Consider the following 20919-nt stretch of genomic DNA (forward strand, 5'->3'; position numbering starts at 1 on the left):
TCCAAACAAGAAGGGATTTTACAGCCTTTAAAAAAAACCATACTCCTCACCCTCCCTTATTTAGGCAATGTATTAAAAAAACACCAAAACAACAAAAATTCAACATACAGTGGTAACCTGAGAGCTAAAATTTTAAGTACTTCATGTGTGTCTTAGGTACTGTGGCCTGTAAATCAGAAGGTATTACTATAAAGCAATACTTCTATAATAAAGAGGTTTTTCTACATATGCTACAAATTTCTCACTTGATCAGAGAAAATCCTAATTACTACCTGCACAAACTAACTTGAAAAGATGCACTCTCAGTTTTCTATTCCTGAAAAACAGAAATAAATGTACAATCACTTTAAAAACAGATTCCATATGAACAAGAAACAACTTCTTCACCCCTTTCAAGACACAAAGGTACAATTGCTTGTATTTCTCTGCACACAAAAAAATTTTAGAGTCCTTATTTACTTAAAGAAAAGACATTCTGAAAGAACGTGCTGGTGGCTGACACGACGAAGTCACACTGGTGGTGACAATTTTTATTGTTCTTCATGTAATCATTTCCTTTTATATTATCAGATCCATAGACCATACTTGCAAGGCTGTCAGCCAACTCACACTCACAACTCAGAAACTTCCATCTTCCTTGCAATTTCAGGGTTTTCAGAAGTGCATATTTGGAATTTATGAGTTTAAAACACTTAAGAACTTCAGAAAGTGTTGCCCTGCCAGAACAAAAATTATGTATAAACCTTATAAGAGAAGTGCATTCTTGCAAATCCTACATATATTTTGCACATCATATTTTCCTTGAGTGTTTCACACAATGTGCATTGCAGAATGTGGCATGTGATACCAAAACAAGGCTGTGGATTTGTTAGAGGAGTTTGAGATGACAGAGGAGGAGCATGGGGACAAGGGAATAAAGAAAAATAATTTAAAAATAAGCATCATGAAAGAATTTATGAGATTACATAAATAGGAAAAAAATTAAAAACCAAGGGCCTTAGGTAGGTAAACTGAATGTTGGAGAAGTAAAAAGGGAAACAGTTGTGCAACACAGTGTCTTGTAAAAAATGGATATGAGCAACAGTTATTTAAAGACAAACAGAATGCCTGAAAGAGCCCTAGCACAGACAGACACTAGAGGAACAAAGGGCACAAACTGAAAAAAAAAAAGTATTTTCTAAAAATTGAAATTTCCAGCAGACTAAGGTCTCAGTTGTCATATGGTAGCAGAAACAAACTGATTTAGGCTGATGTGCATTAAGACCACATACAAAGAGCCAGAGAATACAGTGGGGCACATTCCAGCTTTCTGCAGCAGGAGTTTGATGCAGCTAAGCCATGACAAAAAGGCTTAGAGAGAACAATATTGCAGAAAATGGGATAAAGTAACACAGAAGGGGTTAGCTGCCTGCCACAAGCCCAGTGGGGAATTGAAAGAAAAGTCTGCAGGGACAGCAGCTCGCACTGGCAAAGGAAACTGCATTGTTCAAAAGGGTAACGTTTTCCAAAACGCTTAAGGGTTTTGTTTCATGCTATACACAAAGGAATTGTTATTCAGACAATAAATTGTTTACACTGTAAAAGCCTGAAAACAGCATTTGGTGTATTGATGCATTTTGATGCTCACAACATCCCAATTAAGCACCAATCAGTCCTCAGCATCATAGATTTAGTTCACATTCTACAAATAATTCCCTCAAAAATAGCTTAAAATTGCAAATAATTTCAAAATTGTTTGGGTTTTGTTCATCATTGATCTTTTTGTCTGCTTAAGTAATTAATTTCCTAATCATCTTTTCTTAGAACCATCCCATCCATTGCACTAACCGGGGGAGCTATGTAGTCTTTATTGATGTAACAGGAGCTACTCAAAAGATGCATCTTCTCGAGGATCTAAAAAGTGAAGCAGAATTAAATATACTTCATCCCATATTGTTTTATGTAGCACTTATGCACAGCACTGCATGCATGACTCCAAACAACTCTTTACCTAGTCAATAGCAAAAGTCAGATGTCACACAACCTACTGGTTTTCCATTAAAAGATACATAGAGAATTTATACAGTTTAGCAAACACTTTTAACCATGACTAAAGCAATCTCTAAATGATGCTACAAGTATCAATATCCTACCCAAATTTAGCACTATGTATCCTGCTGAAAACTCAGGGAAACTACTTTTCCACAAGGCATCCAAGATGACAAAAGAAGAAAGCTGCTTTCAGTATTAGAGCTTATAGGACTAAACACATGGCTGCAGGCCTAAGACAATTCTTTAATCAGGAGGAAGAAGTTATGGAATGTCCTGATTCAGGGGAAGAAAGAAAACAGTCTGCTCTCTGCCAACCCATTGGCTTGAAACCTTTTCAAGACTTTATTCCATGAGGTAATAGCAAATGGGCAACACAGGGTCACAAATGCACATCAACTTCTATTTGAGAAGACAGAAACCCCCACCCACTGTACTGCAGAGGTTGTTAGAGCTGTTCCAGCCCTATAGCAAACTGACAGAGCATTAGCTCAAACTTATTTCATTTCACTCATCTTCCCAACCTTTTCTATGCTGGCTATTTTATCACTGCCCAGGAAGAGACTAAACACGCCAATTTCTGTCAGCAGCTGCCAGAAAGCCACAAGAATTTCTAAAAGACCCCATATCACTTGTATTTCTTTTTAATATTCCAGGAATACAAGCCTTTCTAGATGCTCATGGGTCCTCTCTAACAAATAACTATGGGGAAATAGTAGAACCTGACATGAGTCCCCATCTTTATTGTAGCCACTCCAATGGACGGACATCTTCTATTTGTTCATCTAATTAAATTTTTCACAAGAGGCAAAAGGGTGTTTTAGTGTTTTTGTTATCTTTTTTTTCTCCAATTATTACCATTGAAGCAGGTGCACATTTCCACTTAAATTAGCACAAAACATGAAAACAGATTATACCTGCTATCATCAATGTGAAGTAATATTTCAGTTTAGGTTTGATTTGTTTTTCAGCATGATCAGCACTGTTTTTCACTTACACTTCCTAAAGAAGTACAGAAATATTCTACTGGGGAACAAAGAAATAATTTCCCAGGTAGCTTGTTTTGCTGAGTTTTCTTAAGATACCCATTCATTACTCTTGGCACATAATTGCAGTTTCAAATGCACCCAGCACCCACCTGACTTACTTGTATATTCTCTCTTCTGAAACACCTTAAGGTGGGCTTAAATGGTGAACAACTGGATCTATATAATCTTTTCATATTCACATAAATATTACAGTTTCTTACATCCCTTCTGTTATATTACAATGCCTTCTGTTCTTCTGATAGCCCTGTGCTAAGTGCAAAATGTTCTCAAATAATTTACACAGCAAGCAGCCTGAAGATCTAGAGACTTAAAGCTCAGGAAAAGGTAAGGATTCCAAGACAGATTTTTCCTCCAACTGCTTAGCATGAGATACTGAACTTGGTTTTTAGCTCTAAATCCATGACAGCCAAGTTGATGTACAATTTTTACAGTCTTCTCTCAAGGAGCTCATGTACAACTTGAATCCATAGTAATGAAGTCAATGGATAGTGGTTTTGGAACACGATCAAACAAAAGTGCACAAGCTGCATTTAGGAAATAGTGTCACCTTAAACACCATTCTCAGAAGCAAATAGCCTCCACTGAGGTAACGCCTGAAGTTTGTTCAGCCCATAAAGCATATTCCCTTATTAAATTTAAAAAAAGAAAAAAAAAAAAAAGCAAAAACTCCACCTAGAAAAGATCAGTCATGAAACTTAATGGACAGCAGCAGAATTTCTGCAATATGAAAAGCAGAGTAAGGCATGTTTATTGCGGCTGGAAGTGCTGAAGACCTTGTTAATTTTGACACACTCCTGTGTTTCAAAACAAATTCAAATCTGCCCATTGTGGCAGGTTTTTTACAGCATAAACTGCCTTTTAGAAAACTAAGTGAGAGTACAACCCCAAGTACATATGCCTTTCCTGCAGTAACAACAGGGTCACAAATTTTAAGTTGGTCACTATCACTATCTCATCACTGCTCCACATTTGGTTCCGCTCCAAACAGTTAAAAATGCCTTGGGGAAATCCAACCTATTTAATGTATCAGAATGGCAGGAATTATCTAAATCACTATTTGTTTTATTAGCAGCAATTCTCAAATACATAAGCTTTTTTTTTTTCCATTAAATTTTTAATTACAACTGTAAATAGACATACATGAATAACAACAAAAATAAAAATAGAATGACTGGTATTTATGAGCTGCAACAACTTTATCAGTTACAAAACAAGCTGCTGATTATGTTGACATCATGCAGCCAAAAATGAAACTTACTAAGTTCTCTCAAAAAATCTTGGTTTTAAGATGAGAAATTAACAAAATACACCTTGCTCATCTACAAATACTGCACATAGAAGATTTCACAGGTTGTGCAAAAGTGGGGAAAAATAGGGAAATCTTTTTCATCTTCAGGGAGCAAGCCAAAGTAGTATTACTAAAAACACCACTCTCATATTTCTTTGTCCAGGGCTAGATGTTATCTACACAGTCAAATTCACAGTGCATTGATCAAAACAAAAGAAGACAAATCCCTATAAAAATATTCAAATCCTATGTTATATTTGGAAAGCCTTTATAGAAGTTAAAGAATTCTGAGGAGCAAATCCTATTAAGAAAAAAAAATTAGACTAAGTTTTGATGGATAAGCACTCAAACCCTAGGAATCAGTTTCCAATCTAATAAAAAATATTTTCTCATTAAATCAGTTCACTTAACAGGCACCAATGTATTATTCAGTTCCTCTCTTCCCACTCCTGAATTTCTGAGTTTCTCCCAACTCCCTGCACACTTTCTTTAGCTGAGTGGCCAGTCTTCCACAAGCAGCCGCAAGAAGCCCAGCGTTTGTCACTTGAGGGTGACAAGTGGGTTAACTGCCTTCTCTTGAAACACAAATGACCAGGGAACCTGCGAGTGCCTCATTTCTCAGTGAATGGATCAACTGCATCCCCACCAGGCTAGGGAGCCCCGAGGGACAGACCCAGCTCATTTCTGCCACATGGGCAGGCAGGTTTCAAGCAAGCAGCAGCACATGTCCTGGACTTGGCTGTTCAGGGAATATGGATCCCAGCACACACTTACTGCCTAGCAGAGATAGGTCCTCAAGTAATCTACTTTTGTTCCCAGAAACCATGAAGGGCAAGTTGAAAACAACTTGATTGTCCACTCAGACTACACAATCTTACAGACATTGAAGGAGCGTCACTGCATGGGAAAATGAATGTTACACTTTTGCGCTCTACCAGCTGTCATCGAGGAGTGCAAAAATTTAAAAATTCCATCCAAATTTAATTTAAAGAAATCTCTTTTCAGACTTTGAAATACAACAGAGGAGCTATTTGGTGTATATGAATGTATGGACCTTGTAAGACCTTAGCAGGGTGCCTATTTTTTTTCCTCTCAGTAACGAAACCATAAAAAGGCATGTAAATCAGACCTGAAATAATGTTACAAAAAAAGCAAAGCAAGAGGTGGGCTGTTAGAAACCCATCTCTTGCGCCTCAAGAAAACATTCTATCAGGGGAGACTGATCTAGAGAGTTTACTGCCAGCAGAGGACTTTCTTTTTCAGGAACAATGAACAGTATATGATTTCCCATCATGAACGGCAATAAAGCAGGGCTTATTAATCATTGACATGAGCTGGCCAGTTTTTTCCATCCTTCTGATAGTCTGGTAAAGTTATTTTACCTTCAGTATTTTAGCATTCCTGCTTATGGAATGGAAGAAGCCCTAAGCTTAACACACAACCAGCCATAGCAACTAGCTTCTTTGGGCACTGTCTACAGACTGAACTGATAGCATTTGTGAGGAGATATTCATGAAGCATAACTCTCCTAGTGTTTTAAGTACTCCTACTGCCCTTAGATGTGTCACAGTCAATGGTCAGCTACAAGACCAAATCACTGAAGACTGCAGAGTATTTGGTTGTGTAACAGACAAGGAGATTAAGTTGCAAGTTTCTGCAGCTCCTTTTTCAAAATGCTTAAACAAAGATGGTAAACGCTGTTAAAGGAAGACAGCAGCACAAAACTAATTTGGATTTTCCTTAATGCTGGTAGCATTAGAACAAGAAATGTAGGGGAAGGCACTTTTCCTATACCTACACTGAAATTAACATCTGAAAGAAAGGTAGACTAAGATATATGTCTTTTTTCAGAAACCAGAAATCTTCATTTCTAAGAAGTCTTGAATAGGCTGGATTAAATTATAAATTAATTTAGATATGCATATAAAAATTAATGTTAAGAGCAACTTTGAAACTTTATTTTGTATTCCTGTGAAACAGCATAAAGTCAGACATTATAAATTAAGCTTGCCATAGTGAAAATGCATCTGAAATATTTTAAATTCAGCTTTAAAGATTTGGACTTTGAAAGTGCCTGATGTTGAAATCATCAGAACTGATGTGTTAAATTAACGCAACGTTGAATGATTTTCTCATACACCACAGAAAGAAGAGCTGCTCCTAGGATTAGTGTGTTTGGTTTACATGGCTAGGTTTTGGGGGGGACAAGGAGACAATGCAGAGGTGGCCTCTGTGAGACCAGTGGCTGCCCCATGCTGGACACTGCCAGTTCCAGCTGGCTCCATGACAAATCTGCTCTTTGCCAAAGCTGGACCCATCAATAGAACTGCTTGGTGCCTCTGTCAATAACGCATATAAGGAAAAAAACTCTGCTGCCCAGGAGCTATGGAAGAGGAGCAAGAAAAATGCGAGGGAAACAGCCCTGCAGACAGCAAGGTCAGTGAAGGAGAACAGCAAGGAGGCATTCCAGGTGCTGGAGCAGAGATTCTGCTGCTGCCCACGAAGAGAGCAGGTTGTGCCCCCACAGCCCATGGAGGACCCCACCAGAGGAGGCAGAGCAGCTATCCACACTGCAGCCCATGCCAGAGCAGGTGGATGTGCTCTGAAGGAAGCTGTAGCCTGTGGAGAGCCCACAAAGGAGCAGGAAGTGCAGCCCATGGGGGACCCATGCTGGAGCAGTCCATTCCTGGAGTGCACCCCATAGGGAGGATACCATGCTGGTACAGTTTCTGGAGAGCTACAGCTTGTATGGAAGACCCACATTGGAACAGTTTGACAGGGACTACATCCCATGGCAGGGATCCCACACCACAGCAGGGAACTGTGAAGAAGAAGGAGTGACAAAATGTTATGAACTGACTGCAGCTCCCATTTCCCAATATCCTATGCCACTCAGGGGATTGATGGGAAAGAGGTTGAAGATTCAAGAATAAAGGACTGAAGCTGAGCCTGGGAAAATGGGGACAAGGAGAGAAGATGATTTTAGTCTTGTCCTTGTTTCTCACTATCCTATCCTATATTTAATTGGAAAGAGATGAAATTAATTTTCCCCAAATTGAGTCTGTTTTGCCTGTGACAGTAATTGGTCATCTCTCCATCTTTATCTCAAGTTAAAAAAATTTTTATCTATGTTCTCCCTCTTGTTGAGGAGGGGGAGAGAGAGGATGGCTTGGTAGGCAGCTGGCAGAAAACCAAGGTTAACCCACTGCAGCTAAAAAGAGAAAAAATACTATTAGGTATCATATTTTCACTGCTTTGCAACACAAAATTACTTTTGTGTGTGGTAACTACAGTAATAAATTACTCAGGATTTGAAATTCCCCATACCACTTTCAAAAGAAAACATTTTCTATTTTTTTCCTTTCAAATGTTATTCAGTACTTCCCAACACTGCTCAATTATTTTGGTCCCTTTTTTCCACTTTTCTGAACATTTATTTTCTCTAATTATGTTTGTCTACAGAACATAACTGGAGAAAGACACCTGCAAGGAAAACGGCATTTCGACAGAAAAATTCCCCTCCACACACAGTCTGTCAGCAGTGAAGCAAACTGCATGCTACTACTTCAGCAAGAATCACAACTCATGCTAAGTACCACTGCTCCAGGCAGGCAATCCACATACCAGTCCCCTGTTGAGAAAAAGCCCAAATCCCTCTAACTTAATTGAGTTTGTTCCTTTGGTTTTAATGACGAAACCTAAATATAGATATCCATCTCCAGGACCAGACAGTTATTTGGAATTATAATCTGCAACTACACCATCAAAAAAGTTGAAATATAGGAAACTAATTCTCTAGAACCCCCTGAATTTTTCCCGTCTATGCACCTTCCTAGATGGCACAAGCCATTCACTTTGGTATCCAACATTATTGCAGATGACAAATTATTTATACCTGCCTAGTACAAAAGACTCTGACAACTGTGCAGCAAGCACAGCATCGCTGGTCAGGGAAGGCAGGGGTGGAAGGCCTGGAGGAGAAGCCATAAAAAAGGTGGCTGAGGTCACTTGGATTATTCAGCCTGGAGAAGATTGAGGGGAGACCCCAAAGCCATCTACAACTTCCTCATGAGAGAAAGTAGAGGAGCAAGCTCTTTTCTCTGGTGACCAGTGACAGGACCTTAAGGAATGGCCTGAAATTGTGTCAGGGGAGGTTTAGGTTGGATATTAGATAAAGGTTCTTCACCCAGAGGGTGGTTGGGCTGGAACGGTCTCCCCAGGGAAGTGGTCACAGCACCAGCCTGACAGAGTTCAAGAAGTGTTTTGACAACACTCTCAGATACTTGGTGTGTTCCTTAGGGTGTCCTATGCTGGGCCAGAAGCTGGACCTGTAGATGATTCCTGTGTATCTCTTCCAAATCAGGATAGTCTGTGATTCTGTGAACTCATAGAAGAAGATATTTGTTTGCATTTATTTCAAGACTAGGGCTGTTTTGGGAATATGGGAATGCTTTTGATTTCTGATTTACATCCTTGCCTTATTCTTCCTTAAACTGAAGCCATTGCCACTGTCCAGCAACTGATTTGGCTTCACTGGGTTCTACTCCTACTATGTGCTTTACATCAAACTATGTCCACCTTCTTTGTTTAGGTGTTGCAGGCTATAGCTATGCACATGGTGTCTTCCTGTCATCCTTCTGGAGATTACAAATCTGTCTTATGACTTTTAACATTACTGTTAATTTTAATGCAAGAGTAGAAGTGCACTTGGAAACTGTCCAACAATTATTTTGTTAAAAATTTCCAATATCATAAAAAAAGAAGAGAAAAACAAAAGCTGCCTAACAGACTTACTATTTTTTGAATAATAAAATGAACTGGCAAAATGGGATTTGGAATTTCAACTTTTAGAAAGGTATTATGACAGGTGAATTAAAGCTATATTTTATTTATGATCTGCTCATGCAGCTCTGAGAAATAATCTGGTCACACTTGTCAGGCACTTTTGTAAACTGTCTTAAGCCTAACAGTTGCATATTAGATTTCTGCCTCTGCTGCCAAGTGACACTGCTATCCCTGTACCTCATGGCCACTCTTCTCCCTGGGTAGCAATGCTGCCAAGGCACAGCAGTGTGCTGAGCAACAACATCAACTGGTCAAATAACAGTACTTAGAATCAGAAAATCCCCAACATTGCCCTTGCTGCTGATCGGATCTTCAGTAAAAAAAAAACCAAAAAATGATGCAATAATTGTCAATAACTTCTCCTAATTATGATTCTTCAAAAATAACAGACTGAGAATTGCCAGGAATTAACACTGTCCTGATGACAGGTCTCACCCAAAAGTTAGTTTTGAACCAGTTTCTTAAAAGAGAATTTTTAAAATCTTTTAATAATTAGGCAAATAATTAAATTTAGATGTTATTAGAGAAAGACTACCACTACATCCTTGAGAAAGAATACCTATATTTTTCAAAAACAAATATATGCTTGAAGCATATCTCTTGTAGCTTAGAAAGAAATCTGTTCAGCTTTGAAGCTTTTATTATTTAAAATTAAGTTCTCTAGAATTCTTTGCTGAGGTACCAGGAAAGCAGCTATTCAATAACCATCATTACTGTGGCGTGCAGAGACATGATGGAGAGCTGCTGCAAATTAAACCAGACCCAAGAACTCCTAACAGCTAAAGTTTACCACATTAGCTACTTTTCCCCAATCCCTACCTCCTTCTTTTTCTCTTAATGAATTCACATTTAATTAAATAAGGCAACACCAGACAAAGAGAAAGAAAAAAAAATTTTAAAAGCCACTATGCAAAGAAGAATTTAAGACTATTTCACTCATCTGTTTTCTCTCCAACATGTCCAATACCAGGCAAACAATTTCACGAAGAGGCACAAGGAACTAGCTGAAGCAAATACATAGAATCTGAAAAATTTCAGCTCTGCAGGGATTTCAAGCAAATGTTTGCCACATCACTGAGGTCACATCTACAGTGTTGGAGTTCCTCACATCTCTTGCAAATTCCTCCATTAACAATATGCCTCTTCAGCACACTGGGTAGAGCATGCATGTACCCCGAGGTCTCACTTCAGCAAAACTCCTCATTGGGCCTTCAAACATGTTACAGCAAATTCATTTAATCTTAAATACAGCATCTGAGTTCACAAAAGAACAGAGGTGGGTTATGTTCAAATATTTTATAGTACAATCTGTGTTGCTGGTACTTGGATAAAGAAAGCTCTACAAAACCAGCTAGCCAATAAGCCACACTACATTAAGATCCATTTGAAGAACAATTAATTAGCAAGACACCAGCAGGATGTTAGAGATTTTTACTTCCTCTATGGTCAGTCAATAATTAAATATTGATCACTTTTAAAGAAGCCTGATCATATTTGTGCATCTGAACTTGTTCTGTGCTTTCAGAAGAGGTAAAGTAGTTGAATTTTGAACCTCTTTACCACACTCTTGAACCCCCTTACCACAGTCCTCAAATTGACATCTGTATACAAAAAAGCCTAAAACAAACCAAAAACCACAAGAGCAAAACCCACAACTTTGCTACAGTTTTGAGATCTAGAAACAAACTGTTTCTATATTTGAGAATCTTTTTACATACCAATTTGATACAAATTGGCTTCAGAATATGTTTTTTAACCCATCAAACTGTATGTGCATTAGTAAGGATTGCATGTGATTAAGTTAGGCTATTCACTTCAACAAAAAGTCACTATAAAATACATACTGTGGCCTACAAGGTCTTACTGTGAGTAAGGAACAAAATATGCTGGCCCAGTTTCATCCCTGTTACAACTGAAATCAATTTAAGAAATCATTTCAATGAAACAAAACTCAGTGTCCTCCACAATGCTGAAAGAGTACATGTGAGACTTCAAAATGTGTTCATGTGTACCTTGACTCACTATATACCCCTCTTCTGGCTAACCTGTCATTGTGCAGCATCAAGCCTAGGATTACACACTTTTAAATTCAGTGCCTCCATGAATGCTCACTCCTTGGATTTTCATTTTCTTTGCAGCTTTCAAGTAACATGATTATCTCAGAGGGAGCTGTAATGAAATGTTGTGCAAACTTTGTGAGGTGGATGGAGGATATTAATATCTTCATTATTGGCCATAAGTGATCATATGTCAATGACTATCCCATTCAAAATGATGCATCTCAAAGAAATTGGTTTGTCTCTTGGAGTGGAAGAGTGGAGTGTAGGAAATAACTTCTCTAGCAAGAGAACACTCAAAACCCTCAAAAATTAATCTGAAAACAAAAAATAACAAACTTGCTCTAAAACTGTATAAGCAAAATAGAATTTATAAATAAACAGACATTTTATTTCTATTTATGCAATAGCCTGTCTGTTACAACACTTATAAGTAATGCAGTTGCCTTAAACCATAAAAAAAGTATTTTAATGTATCTGCTGTTGGCATATCAGTGTCCTTTGGGGTAGTCACAATAAATGTAAATTAAATAAATATTTTATGGCAAGGAAGGGATATCGATGCTCCAATTTTTTTCTCCTTGCATTGTTCAAATAGGCTGTGGGAGTAAAAATAACTGCATCAAATGAGAGGGAAACCCCCAGAAGAACATGCATTACAGAGAAAGCTTTTCACACAAATCCTGCAGGGATATTGAAAACAACTATTGTGACAAAATACTGACTTAACAACAGGAATAACAACAACCAAAGGAAAAAAAAAAAAAAAACAGCAACAAAACCACACACGAAATAAAGGGTTTGCACTTTCAATCTTTAAACAAGTTAATGTCTATTTTCTTTCTTCCTGATAATATTGTGATAAGGTTTAATATACAGGTATCTGACCATTCAGCTACCAAACTGTTGACAGATTAATCCCCCCTGCAATTAATAATTATTAATTTGATCACAGATATCAACATGTAGCAAAATCTGTTACAAAAGACACAGCTCAGATTTCTGTGCTATCAATGTTTTAGCTGTATTGAGATAAGGCAATGACCTTTATTCTTGATTGACAATGGGAGAATACTTCACTTACAAGCTTACTACTGAAGCTTTGTTGTCAGTGTGAAGAATCACAAAATTGTGTTAAAAGGCAGATGGAATTCAATATCTTCTTCAACATTTGAAATGTGATCTTTCCAAAAGATCATCAGCTCTTGTCATTTCCCCAGAAGTATAAACAACTCAAGTTTAAGATTTCACTAAGAGAGATAAAATACTCTCTGCAGGTTAGGGGGAAGGGGGGGTTACAGTCCATGAACTGCTTGGTAGAGGACCTTCTTTCAGGTTTCCTCTTCAAAGGACTCTACTGTGCCATTTAGGATTTTCATGTAATAAAGACAATTTATCCTTCTTATCAGACCATTTCTATTCAAAGAGACTTGAGGTGGCTGTACCAGAAGAAATATTTTCCTGTGCCTCTTGAAGTCAATGTGACTGTGATTGCAAATTACTCACTAATGTAAAGAACAGCAGACTGTTGCATTATGCAAGCCCATCCACATTCTTTTGCATCCCTGTAAATGCAGCTATTTTCCTGCCTTGATTGTACAGTACACTCTAACAATGGGTTTCACCTAATAAGTTATTCAGGAAACTTACATAGCATGCAGGTCATCTCAATCCATTTCCTTTCTGTTACAAGTAACATGAAGAATGCTTTCAAACATCATCTGAGACAGGAACACTTTGAAGCACCTTAAATTCTCATAAAATATTCACTAGAGCTATCCACAGTATCAGTCCTATTGTGGCCTCAAACACAGTTAAGTCATGTACTACTGCTGCAACAGGAAAAGTCTTGAAGGAAACCTCTACCCCCCCCATAGGTAGAGTATGTTCAAAGTCCCATGTATGGAGAAGAAAAAGATGGGGGAGGGGGAGAATGAAAATTACATCTAAAATTAACAACAAAACAAATAAAAAACCAACCAGCAGCTATTTTTAAGCTATTCTAGAACTACATTATAATCACCATGAGATAAATGTTCTAACCTCCATCTGCACCATCCCAATCTTTCTCCTCCCACATCAGTGCTGAATTTGCTAAAGTAGAAGAAGGCATCAGCCAAGAACATTAAAAAATATTTCCAGTTAGAAGGGGATTTGCATGTAGTTTGGAACAGTACTGGCATCCCATTTACCTCAGATCTAACCACTATGGGACCTCTAAATAGCTCCTTTCTCTATCATTTGGGAAACGCCATGCCCAACTACTGGAGCAACACTTTTCTTCTGGAGTCCCAGCTGGCAGACAGCCTAACAGAGTACCTAGACAGAGGTCCAGAAATTAAAAAAAAAAAAAAAAAAAAAAAAAAAAAGTGGGGGGGAAAAAGAAGCTGGCTTACGTGCTCCAGTTTGTCTTTCCTCCTCAGCCAGACACTGGCACTGTAGTCCTGCTGCTTGACAGTGCTGTAGAAGTTCGCACCTACTCTGGTGAGGCTTGGGGAAGGCTCCCTGGGTCTGCTCTTCAGCCTCATCTGCTCGAAGCCCTCATGGGGGGATGAGGAGAGCCAGTCATGCCTGACTTCCATCTTGACATGACAAGGCAAAGTCCAAAGGAAAAAAATCAGAAGAAATCAAGAATTTAAGAGGTACTAAACGAAGATGGTCCAAAATGGAACAGGATGAGGAAAGAAGAAACAGAAGGAAATCAAAAAAACCCTTAAAACCAGCAAATGGTAAGAGAAGGGGGAGACAGGCAGAAATAAGGTAGGAGTGGAGGGAGAAAGAAAGGCTGCAGGTACGAGAGAGAAGCGGGCTGGGAGAGATGAAGGGGCACTCGGGAAAGAAGACGCCCCAAGATGCCGCTGCTTGTTGCCCGGGCCGCCAGGAAGCTGCAGTCCAGGACCGACGCAGCGGGAAGAGGCTGCCTGCGGCTCTGCCCGGGACGGAGGCGAGGGGCGGCGCGGCCCCGGCAGCCGAGGCCGGGCGGGGCTGCCGCCTCCAGCCCGCCTGCAGGTTGGCGCAGTGGAGGGGCCGCCGCCCGCCCGGGGCTGAGCCCGGCTCCTCCCCCGCCTCCCCTCCCCGCAGCCACCTTCGGGGGAGCAGCCAGCGGCACGGGAGAGCCCCTTCCTTTTGACAGGAGCCGCCGCCGCCCTCCTGGGCCCCCCGTGCCCCTGGGGAAGTTGTCTCGTCCGCTCCCCGCTCGTCCCGGTGGCACCGACCCGCCCGCAGCCCGCCGAGGGCTGGGCGGCCGCTTGCCACTCCCTCTCCTGGAAGCCTTTGTCCGATCTGCCCGCGGCGGAGGCTCCCGGGGCCGCCGCCCGCTGCCCTGCCCGGCCCATCCCGGGCTGGGCTGTGCCCCCCGCCCCGCCCGGCCCCGCCGCGGCCGCCGGGGGCTGCGGGGCTGCGGCCGCCGGGGCCACCGCGCCGGCCTCTCCGCAGCACCTCGCCGTCACCGCGTCCCCTCCCTCCCTCCCTCCCTGGGCACGGGCTCCCGCTTCTCTCGGCCGTCAGCAGACCGAGCTGCCGGCCCTTTCGCCGGGACAGCCAGGAGCGCACCTCGCCTGACCAGCCGGCCAAAGCCCCGGCTCGGCTCCGGTCCAGGTCCGAGTCCCGCCGGGAAGCCCCCGCCGCCGCAGCGGCTCAGCCAGCACCGGAGCTCAGAAATCGAATCTCTTCTGTGGTCCCGATGGACAGGGTCGCTGGGATGCCCACATTCGTAGATCCCTGGTATCTAGGATTTCTCTCATAAAATAACAAGACCTTCTAGGGTGGTTTCTATAGTCCGCTGCCACCTCTTTTAGTAGAAGTTGATGTGTGTTGCTATTTAGCTCAAACGTGTTTCAGCAAAAAAAAGGACTTTCCTTTTTCACACTATGAAAAGCCACCTCGCTAATTGCCCACACACTCTGTAAAGCTATATTAGGCATAGACAAGAAAACTTTCTCACACTGTGCATCAAGAAATATTTACTGGAGCTCAGAACAACATTTTAGTTTCCTAGTCAATATTTGTCATCAGACGAGTGTTTGCATGTATTCTAGTCCTTTGGAAAGAGGTGTCTCTATGAGTATGTACAATTGATACATCGGCATCTGCAGATTTTTTTTCCCCTGCTACAGAACTACACTGATGTCGCTATTCTGATAAAGGGATGCTGAACTAGAGGTCTACACTTGAATGCAGTTAACTGAAAATAGCCTTTAAATGGTAAAGAAGTTCAACCAGACATATTTCTGAGAAAATTACAGAAGTGCCCTCGGCTAATCACTTGATCTACAGTGAGTTTTACTTCCATCTGATCAAAAGGCAAATTTAAAATATCCTTGTGATTGGACTTAAGGTGTATTACTGCAAAAGATGGGTCAGAAACCAGACAGATAATTAATTTTTTCCTGTCAAAATTCCAAAGATAAAGGCAAAACTCACATCACAACTCATTATTGAGGATTATTATTAATAGGTAATACTAGTATCTCTGTGAAATACTGGAAGAACAAACTGAACAGTAGCAGAAATTACCGTATCTTCTTCTAAAACTAGAAGGACAATTTCAAAATCCTTACCTAAATACTACTACAAAAAAGAGTGTAACAAAATACCAACAACCAGAACTGTCAATATTATATACTTTTAACTCACCAGTATAAAGGACTTGCAGTTTTCTTTCTAATAAATTTCTAGTTTCTTCAGTTAGGAAATGTAGATATTTCCAGAATTGTTAATACAGCCTCAAAACACCTGGATCAAGAATGAGACCTATGTGATCCTGCTGCATGCAGGACACACTGGAATGCACTGAGATTTAATCTATGACACATCCCAGCTGCAGCAGTTTTAAGCTCACACAGAATAACTTGATTAGAGATGTGCTGAACTGAACTTTAGTTGCAGATGCCCATTTAGGAATTCTATATGCTCACAGATGCACCTACTCCCAAAGGACTGGAATAAATACAAACATTCAGTCAGAAGAAAGGAAACGAAGGGAAAACAAAAGAGCCTCTATGTTTCTTCAAATATATAATATCCCAACAGGTGTACATATACATCCATATATATAGCGTTCTTAGAAAAACTGCATGTGCTATAAATCAGGAGAGCCTGCTTTATGCTGCTTTTGCATAAGAATTTTCACATTGTATCTCTAGCAGTACATGAAGCACTTCAACCTTTTCTTTATCCTTCTGATCTTCCTTGGTTTTTCTGCTTGCAAATATTAATACAGAAAAGTTATTAGTGTCACTCTGCAGTTGCCACCTGCTTTGGTCCCCATCCCTTAATACTGCAACAGAATCAATATGCCACTGAACTTCAGTACAAGGCATTGTCTCATTCCCTCATCCGTACTGGATTAAGATTTTTTTAAAACATATGTTAGCTATTTGGTAGGGCTCATTTATCCTACCTTCCCTAGCTACACTACCTTCTCAACTGCCAGAGGAACTTCTTTCTGCCTATCCAGGACAGCCAGATAATGGAGTCCTAAAGTTGCTTTTAGTCTCTAGGCTATAAAGAGAGAGTTTGCGGCTCTTTCCAAACACCCTCTTTGACATGTAAGTGTGCTGCTTTCTACTACTACTACTGCCAACATTATTATTATCCCAGTCCTACTCTCACTAGGAATGAGAGAGATAAGGCAAAAAAAGAAGCCTGGAAAAAGTCTGTTAAAATCATGCAAACAAGCTATACTTGCTAAGCCTATCTTGCTTGCTGACCCCAAGCAGAAAAGATTTCTACCGGGAAAATGTGATCTAATGACTATAAATCTTTGTGTTTTCCTAAAAATTTTACTCAGGCAAAGTAACAAGCTAAGAATACAATGTCAGTTCCTAGTGAATACATGGTTATTAATCTAATTTGAAAAGAGTAAAGAGCTATTTTCCAGATTTTGGGTTCCAGTTTATTTCCAGGTTAGATCTATGCAAAACCCCCCAGTTTTGTTCGAACAACCACAACCATATCAACCAACTTAATTCAAAGATAATTCAACTCATTAAAATTCAATCAGTTCTGTAGTAGATAAGCAATTCCAATTGGCTGTATGAGGTGGATTAAACTGCTGTCTTTCTCTTCCATTCAATTTTCAGAATTACCCAAACACCTGCTCCTGTCAGGGCCCTTTGCTTCCATGCGCAGATGACTACAGCAGCAAGGATGACTGAAATTACAAACATCACACTTATATAATTAGCAATAGATGCAAGTCATGCATATCATTATATGATTTTACCTTACCATGGTTCAGGCTACAATTTTCTTCAATTCGCTGCACATCTTATCAAGACTCAGAGGAACTCCTTTAAAGCAATCTACAGAATTTTCCATTTTCTATACCAACAGGATGAATGCTGTAGGGGGCAGAGTTAACTCAGGCCAATACAAAGAAAATTAGAATATAAGTGGAAACATGTAGGTAGGGCTTCTACAGATTTACTTTTTTAAAAAGACAGCTTCTATTTCTTCCAAAAATCTTATCTAGATAAGTTTTAAAGGACCTCCTCCCTATGCTCCAGCTTTCTAAACACATTTCTTTTAAAGAAGGGGTTCCAGCAATTCAACATATCTAGAAGAACCTTAGACCTTTTATCAGCAAATGGCATATACCTAAAACTATAAAAACTCCTATAACAAAACTTTATTTTGGCTGCATAGCAATCCTTGCGTGTACGCACCTGTAATAGATTTAAAGCCTCCTTACAAAATACTAATTTCTAATGCAGAGCTGGGCTGCGTACAAGCACTGACCCACTTTTTAGAATGTACTACACCTGACCAGAACAGCAGGCAGCAATTGCCTTGCAGGCTTCAGCTGCTGTCCAGTCAGAGGGCTGTGAGTGACACCAGCTGCAGCAGCAGTGCTGGGCCTGGCAGCCGGCTGGGAAGGGAACTGTCACCTGCTTACCCAGCTCAGCTCAACTTGCTTTCTCATCTAGGAATTGACAAAAACACTCAAATGGGCAGATCTTTTTAACCTCCCAATAACACTGGCCTGTTCCAGATTAAATTAATCGTCTTTCAAACAATTTTTAGAATTACCAAAACACCATCTCCTTCCTAGCCCCCCTAATTCTATCAGCCTACAAAGAAAAACCCCTTTGCAGCAGGCTGTTTCCTCTATGCTGATATGCTGGCCATGTCTCCAAGCCTATCTGCTGCTACATCCTGGAAGCAGCTGCTAATCCTTAAAACATGGATTTTCAATAGAGAAGGACCAGAGAGGGAAAAAAAATAAGAAAGAGAAAAGAGATCTTTTTTTCCCTAGAGTACAATGTCCTGCAGTGTCAAGCACAAGGTCAGAATATTAAAAGTCACTAGATGTGCAGTAGGAAAAAAGTAAGAAAAATCTAAACTGCTACATGGAGATTTGTAAATTATTTGTGCATTGTTGCTTTGTCAAATCTTATGCAGCACAATATGAAACCTTTATACCTTTATCTTCAATTTTTGGGCAAGAATTGCAATCACAAGTATGAAATGGGAGGGTCAAATGTAAAATTAAAGGGAAATTTTGGAGTTGGAGATGCTTCAGATTTCAGGTTATGAACACATGTGACTCCTAACTCAGAAATAACATGGAAACATCATCTAATACTCATAATGTTCCCTGCTTTTGCCCTCCTTTTCTGAATTCAACTATTAACCAAACTTTTCTGTGTCTCTTGCATGGAATTTTAACCTTTAATTTTTTTCTTCTTTTCATGATCTCTGATTCAAAATAAACAAAAATCAGCAACAAAAAAAAAAATCCAAAAACCCAAACAAACACAACAAAACCTCCACAAACACAAATAAACAAACACATAACAAACCCTAACACAGAACAACCACGTGTAAGGAACATCATTAGTCTTGAGATATCTCTTGTCTGTCAGATTTGGCTGAAATAAGGCATGTTCCAGAACACAGACTGGGATGGACAGAAAAATAGTATAATTACATAAACTTTGTTTCCTTCAGCAACCAAATAAAAAATACCTGCGACATCAATTAATCCATCTTCCATTTGAAATAAAATGTTTTTCTGTAAGTATCATCAAAATACCACTTCACCTAGAAGTCCAGGCCTAGAATGTTTCTCCTATGACCTCCTTTCCGCCTCCATGTGACATAAGAGGGTGCTAAACTGGTCCCTTGGATCTGTCATGGGCTGCATGGATACCAGCAGGACTGGAACGCTCTCACTTTCTCTAGGGATTGTGAGATATTATATGATATCTTTCATCTCAAACCAAATTCTGCCTTTGCTATTTCCACTGTCCTTCATCCCTTCCCCCACACCCATCCATACACAACCAAAGAACATTTTCAGTTCTGAGCCTCAATAATCTTGGCCAGACAAGATTTCATCTTGAACCTTAAAATAATATTAATTAGTGGCACATACTAATTGGGCCAAATTCTGTCCTCTATTCCACCTCTATGTCCCCACCGGAGTCATGAAACAAAAATAGTTGTATAATGAACCTGTAACCAAGGGGCAAAACTTGGCCTACATTTCTTTAAAATAAATCTGCAGCAAGTAATAGGTGTCCACTTCCTGTGAGAATGGGACCCTTTACATTTGTGTGAAGGGTCCTGGCTCGTTTTTTTGTCTGTTTCCTGGGGAGGTTCACATCTACCTCAGCTTGAGTTTTTCATGCTGAATTTATCTGGTTGGTGCAGCTAAGTTCAATAAGCAGACTTCTGACAAGATCAGAGCTCTCGAGGGGTCTTGCTCTGCAGTGAGTTGTTAAAATTGTCCCAGAGAAGTGGCAGTCAGCAGACAAAAAACACTGTAAGGGACATGTTTTTAACAGTTGTTCAGGGGTAGAGGAATGCTTTTTCATTTCTATTTTCAACACATACATAAATGTTGGTTGATAACAAGGGAAAAATTCTCTACATCTGCAGAATTTGAGATGTAGAGAGGAACAAGAGAGAAAAAGTTGAACAACATTTCATGAATCATAGAATCATTAAGGTTCAAAAAGATGTCTAAGATAATTCAATCAAACCTTTGACACTTTGTTCACCAATTAACTATATCCCCGAGTGTCACATCCACATACCTATTGAATACTTCCAGGTATGGTGTTTTTGCCACATCCTGAGCAGTATGTTCCAATGCCTGTATGCTACTACAGAAACAAACAAACAAAAAGAATGCAGAGAAAGTCAATTCAATTCGAGGGTGGGGGAAGTAAGACAAAGAGAAGGAAACATTAGTGTATATTGTTTTGAGGATGTATTGGTAGGGCAATGTAAGGAAAGAACAGTCTCTAAATCAGCGCTCTGAAACCTCCCATAAATATATTCTCACAAAGATTAATATGGTGCAAAGAATGAAGTGTCTTTCGAAAAGAACAAAATAGCACAAAAACTTTTTTCTTTTTTTTAATAGCAGAGTACCTCTGTAGTGTATTTTTGTACTTAGTAAAATTTTCAGAACAAAAAGTATTAAAAAAGAAATTATCCAAAGCAATGTTACGTATAAGACATTTTTTACTTAAAAATATTTTTCTACCATACAAAAGAGTATACTTTCAAATAATCCAAAACTTTTTAAACACAGAAAATTAATTTTCAATATATGCTGCCTAATTTTTGAAGATATTACTCTGAACTTAGAAAAATTACCTAAATTACAACTGCCTTTTGGAAATTAGCTCAGGACTTT

General features: G+C 39.6%; 1 protein-coding gene across 1 annotated transcript in view; it reads right to left on the reverse strand.

The window, feature by feature from the left end:
• Positions 1-13849, reverse strand: part of PLD5 (phospholipase D family member 5) — a 167363-nt gene extending 153514 nt beyond the window's left edge. Inside the window, exon 1 of the mRNA XM_059468744.1 lies at positions 13664-13849. Within this exon, the coding sequence (XP_059324727.1) occupies positions 13664-13849 (186 nt within the window). The remainder of the gene's footprint in view (positions 1-13663) is intronic.
• Positions 13850-20919: the final 7070 nt, after the last annotated feature.

The sequence above is a fragment of the Ammospiza nelsoni genome, chromosome 3, assembly GCF_027579445.1.
Source record: "Ammospiza nelsoni isolate bAmmNel1 chromosome 3, bAmmNel1.pri, whole genome shotgun sequence".
Classification (NCBI taxonomy): Eukaryota; Metazoa; Chordata; class Aves; order Passeriformes; family Passerellidae; genus Ammospiza; species Ammospiza nelsoni.